Source organism: Mirounga leonina, unplaced genomic scaffold (assembly GCF_011800145.1).
Source record: "Mirounga leonina isolate KUSES-001 unplaced genomic scaffold, KU_Mleo_1.0 Mir_125, whole genome shotgun sequence".
Classification (NCBI taxonomy): Eukaryota; Metazoa; Chordata; class Mammalia; order Carnivora; family Phocidae; genus Mirounga; species Mirounga leonina.
This window is the reverse complement of record NW_023270305.1, coordinates 66,593,370-66,598,476: the sequence shown is the minus strand read 5'-3', so window position 1 is coordinate 66,598,476 and position 5,107 is coordinate 66,593,370. Positions and strand designations below refer to the sequence as shown.

Sequence of the window (5,107 nt, the reverse complement as noted above, 5' to 3'; positions counted from 1 at the left end):
GGGCCTCCCCAGTCTCCTCGGACTTCCCTTCCTCCCCCATCCTTTCATCACCGTCCCAAAATGACCGATTTCTGAGCTTGGAGACCTTTGCTCCACGTCCACACGCACCACCCGGGCTTTGCACTGGCTCAGCGGCTGCCCTTGGGGCCAGCGAATTTGCCCAGGGCGTCCCACCAGGTTCTAGGGACTGCGACCTTCTTTCCACGAAGGAAACCTCCGTGGCCCGATTTGTTCCCCAGCTTTGGCATCTCCAGACATATGTCCCTTCCTTGTTCGGCACACAGCGTCTCTTTTCTTATCCTCATCCCCGAAATGAAGAAAGAGGAGGGTGAGGGCCCTGCTCCGCTGATGGGGGAGAAGAGTCTCCAAGAGGAGCAGGCCACCCCCTTCCTGCTTTTGCAGGGAGCTTCCCGCACAGGAAAGGGAGCAGAGGGCTTTGGGGGGAGGGGGGAGGTTTCAGAGTTTTCAGTCCCTTCACCTTAGGGCTGATACAAGCGACGTGTATGGGGGAAGGCGGCTCCCGGTTTCTGGGGCTCCTGGGGACATCGCTGCCCAGAACGGTCCACCCGGGGTGTCGAGTCCCTGTAGGGAAATCAGACACTGCTGCACTCCCAGATCACGGGCCTTGTGGTATATATCCATATATATATTTATGATTTCTAATTTTATTATAAAATAAAAGCAGAAATATTTCCCGAAGAACATTCACATGAGGGCGTAACAGGGAGACGGCAAGTCCGTGGCTCGGGAGGCACACTCTGCCGGGAGCACTGTGACCACAGTCCCAGGAGGAAGAGGAGAGAGCGTGGCGGGCCTCACCGAGAGAAAGAGAGGGGCAAGCGGCTGGGACATGCTCAGAGGCCCCTGTGCCACGGTCCTTTCTCTTGCACGGAAGTTACTAGGAGCACAGCTGACACCTGCAGCCCCGCTGAACCCCGGGCAGGGCCTCTGGAGAAGGCCCGGCTCCTCTGCTCTTCCCCCTGCCACGTCCACCCAGGAAAGGGAGGAAGGAGGACGCAAATAGGTGTCCGCGCAGGAGGAGAAAGGCTGAGGGGTGTAGACCCTGGGGCCAGGAGTGCAAGGGGCCGGCCAGGGGAGAAACGGAAAAACAGAAATAGAGAAACAGAAACCTACCAAGGGGTGACAAACCAGAAATATAGAGGGATGGGGAACGGGGAAAGCAAGAAGGGGAGGTAGAGAGGACAAGAGAGAAGGAAAGGAAAAGATCTGGAAGAAAGAGCAAGGAAGGCAAGGGAAGGGGATGGAAAAGGAAAGAAGGGATGAGAAGGTCGGGAGAGAGAGTATGAGAATGTATAATTTATTCCCTTCGCGGGTTCAAGGCCGGGTCCCAGGGTTCCAAACGATCTCAGAAGCAACTTGTTGAAAACAAACCCCGGCGGACAAAGACCAAACCAAAGAGCCATCCACCCTGCCCCGGCCGGCGGTTCTGCCCGCTCAGCGAGCGGGTCTTTCAGTACCTGGTGGAGCCGCCGGCGCAAGGCGCCCTCCCGACACCGTCTCTCCGGTCCCCAGCGCCAAGCCTGGAAGGCGAGCGCGTCGAGGCAGGCGGGGCTCTAGGAGCCCAGGTCCACGAGGTTGGCCGACATGGGGTTGAGGATGGAGTCCTGCAGGCCGTGGTGGTGCTGCAGAGGGTCCGCGCCGCCTCCGCCCGGCACGGGCACGGGTACGGCGCTGGGGCCCGGAGGGTGGCCCAGGCTGTGCAGGGACGGCAGCCCGGGGGGCGGCGGCGGGCTGAGCAGCAGCGCGGGGCTGGACGACGAGTGGTCTGGCGTCCCCGACGGCGTCTTCTCGTCCTCCGAGCTGCCTAGCACCGACTTGCCGCTGCCATTCAGCGACGCAGCCAGCGGGTTGTGGCTGTTGGAGTTCTCGCTGTTCTCCCTGCAAATGCAGGAGCAAAGCAGCCGGGTCAACGGGGGAAACCGAGGCCGCCCTGCGCCGCCGCGTCAACCGGAGCCAGACGCCGCCGCTCGCCTCCGCGCCAGAGCCGCCCGGCGCTGCCTGCGGGTGTTTTCGGTTTCTACCATTTTCTCGGCCTGGCCTGGGGCTCTCGCGCTTTCTGCCAGTTCTCTTAATCGGTCAATACAAGATTTCTCTCTCTTATTCTTTTCACTGTGCCGTCTCTATCCCCCCACCTCTTCTGTTCTTAACCTCTTGAATATCTTTCCTGTTCTCTGTACGTTCTGGCCCCCTCCCCCCTTCACTGAGTTTCTAACATTTCTTTGCCAGAGGAGAGGGGCCCACGGAGCAGCTCAGTGGAGTTGGGGAAGGAGACAGGGAAGAAAGGGAAGATGCCTGGATTTTCAGATTCTTGGCTCCCCGAGCCAGGGTTGCTCAGCTCAGTAGCAGTGGGGCCAGGAGAGTGAGGGCCCCTAGAGCCTAGGCTGAGGGCCCCATTTGAAGTTAGGGATCTCATGGGCCTTCACCTCCCATTGCTTTTCTCCCCTTAAGGCAAATCTCTTTTTGGGGGTCAGGTTCCTGGAGCTAAGGGTCCTTTCTTTCTAGCTCCAACCTGGCAGGTCTTGTGAGGGCTCTCCTTGCTGGGCCTAAGGACAAGGCCCTGAGGATGTAGCACTCCCTTTGCCTGGTGGCACAGTGCAAACTTCGGCTGGGAGGCTAGAAGCTGGGGGCTCGGAAGGCAGCCCTTGGGAGAAGCATGGAGGGGACTGCTAATCCTGGCCTAGACTTTTCCATCATATAGAAACTGAGGGGTTCTGCAGCCCTCACCTGGGGCCTGGCCTGAGAACCTAGTTCTTCAGGAGTTTGGATGCATGCCAGGCTGGGAAGAGGGGGACCCCAGGAGGGAGAACCCACCTCCTGCTCTGCCTTTGATGGTCAGCCCCGACCAGATCTAGAGATTTGGAATCTGGGGTAGATTTTCTCCTCACTGGCTTCCCAAGACCTTTTCTTTCTGTTTTCCTGGAAGGGAACTTCCCACATAGCTGGCAATGGAGACCTTACAACTGTACATACTCCACCCTCATTGTCTGAGAGGCCAGGGTTGGCCTGAAGCTCCCCCTTCCACTTCCAGAGACCTGGGTCCACTGTTCAGCAACCTCCCCCCACCCTAATCATTTACTCTGGGCTGCACACGCCCCATTCCACTAACCCCAGGTGTCTTGTTTTGCTGTTACACTCAGGCTGAATTTCTGTTCCCACAATCGGTTTTTCTCCCATTTCCTTCTTCATATTTGGGGTTCAGAGGAGCCACAGACTGGCGGCCACAAGGGCCTAATGGTCAACTGTTAAGCTAGTTCAGGAAATCCTGGTTTCCTTGACGACAAGCAACTCCCAGGCCTTCTGTTGCTCTCAGTTTACCCCAGACCTACCGGCCTCCCCACTAAAGACAGTAGGGCCTGAGGGGAGAGGAGTCAAGAGCCTGGCAGGCCAGGGAAGGACTGCTGGGTCCAAGAGGGCAGGAAAAGGGGCATGTGTTTCTGTTTTGCTCTCCTACAGCTGACACTTCCGCCCCATCGCCTTGCTCCTCTTGGTCCTTCCCATGCAGGATAAAAGTCTCCCTTTCTACTTCCATACCCAGACAATGAATATTCTTGCCCAGGACCTTCCACATCCAGGTCACACCAGGAAAGTATCAATCCCAGTCCTGACCCCTAATCACACTTTGGCCTAGGGCTGAGTAAGGCGAACAGGAAGTGCGGGGAAGTGCCGGTGAATTCGCACAGGCAGCCCCAAATCTGCAGCCCTGATAGTCCCCCTCCGAACCCCTCGGTCCTTACGAAGACTGTCAGACCCTGCCAGCTGTGTCCCCCTTGCATATGATCCAGCCACTGTCTTGCTTTCGCCCCAAACTTCGCTGCCTCTCCACTTTTGTTCACCAGCGACCAGGGAGTTAATTGACAACTTCCCCGATCGCTTTGCCCGCTTTGGACAAATTTCTGCCCTCTCGGCCTCCCACAAGACCTGAAGGCCCGCAGGGTCAGACGAGGCTGCAGCTGGGCCGTGGCAGGGACCGAGCACCCAGTCTAGGCCTCTCCTGGGGGCTGTGCACACGCCCCGCGACCCCCTCCCTGGAGCCCGGGGGAGCTGGCGCCGAAGTTCTACTTACTCGTACCTTTCTTTGGCCTCAGCCGCGCGGTCGCGCTGCCGCCGGTTCTTGAACCAGTTGCTGACCTGCGTGGTGGTGAGGCCCGTGGCCTCGGCCAGCTCGCGCTTCTCGCGCGGCGAGGGGTAGGGGTTATGCGCGTACCACTCGCGCAGCACGCTGCGGCTCTTCTCCTTGAAGCAGTAGCTGGTCTCCTCGCCGTCCCAGATGGAGCGCGGCAGCGGAAACTTGCGGCGCACGCGGTATTTGCCCACGGCGCCCAGGGGCCGGCCGCGCAGCTTCTCCGCCTCGATGTAGTGCGCCTTGAGCCACAGCTGCTGCAGCTTGGCGTGGTTGTGCGGCGAGAACTGGTGGCTCTCCAGGATCTTGTAGAGCTCGCGGAAGTTGCCGCGGTGGAAGGCCACCACCGCCTTGGCCTTGAGCACGCTTTCATTCTTGTGGAGGTGCTCGCAGGCGGGCAGCGACCACAGGAAGCGGCCCAGCCGCTCGATGTTGCCGCCCTGCTGCAGCACCTCGCACACGCACGCCACTTGCTCCTGCGTGAAGCCGAAGGTGGGCAGCATGGACATGGTGCCGGCTGCGTCCCCGCCCGCCCGCGCGCGCCCTCACCGCGCTGCGCCGTCCGGCATGGGCGCCTCCCCGCCGGGCCGTCCGGGCCGAGAGGCGGGCGGGGCGGCCCCCCCCGGCCCCGCGCGGTCTCCCGGCGAACCCCGAGTCACTGCGGTCCGTCCCCGCGCCCGCCGCGGCTGCCGCGCTCCTCCGCGCCCCCGCCGCCTGCGCGCCTCGCCTGCGCCCTCGTCCAAGCCCGGGGGCCGCCCGGGGCGCCGCTCCGCATGCTCCGCGCCCGCCCGCCGCTCCCTCGCTCGCTTCTTGCTCGCTCTCCCTCCCGTCTAGCTCGCTCGCTGCTTTTTTAATAATATTATTCTAAGCGGGCATGAGGCGCGGCGGCCCGCGCCCTGATTGGTCTGGTTATCTGACCCGGGGCCTGCCCGCGCCAGACAATAGTCGGAGTCAAATTATTCGCCA

At 60.9% G+C, this 5,107-nt stretch overlaps 1 protein-coding gene across 2 annotated transcripts; it reads right to left on the bottom strand.

The window, feature by feature from the left end:
- Positions 1-738: 738 nt before the first annotated feature.
- SIX2 (SIX homeobox 2) lies at positions 739-4,716 on the bottom strand. Of its 2 annotated transcripts, none has more exons than XM_035000507.1 (2): positions 4,085-4,716; positions 739-1,899 (listed from the first exon to the last, which is right to left on the bottom strand). In XM_035000507.1, exons 1-2 carry the CDS (start codon positions 4,648-4,650, stop codon positions 1,575-1,577), a joined length of 891 nt encoding a protein of 296 aa, XP_034856398.1. In that variant the 5' UTR covers positions 4,651-4,716; the 3' UTR covers positions 739-1,574. The 2 variants fall into 2 exon arrangements, with proteins under 2 accessions (XP_034856398.1, XP_034856400.1); XM_035000509.1 differs by having other exon boundaries at positions 4,091-4,716.
- Positions 4,717-5,107: the final 391 nt, after the last annotated feature.

Excerpts from the sequence above, each read along its gene's own strand:
- SIX2 (XM_035000507.1), bottom strand. The coding sequence starts at position 4,650 with ATGTCCATGCTGCCCACCTTCGGCTTCACGCAGGAGCAAGTGGCGTGC. Across the intron at positions 1,900-4,084 it reads GAGGCCAAAGAAAGGTACGA|GGAGAACAGCGAGAACTCCA; the intron begins GTAAGTAGAACT and ends CTGCATTTGCAG.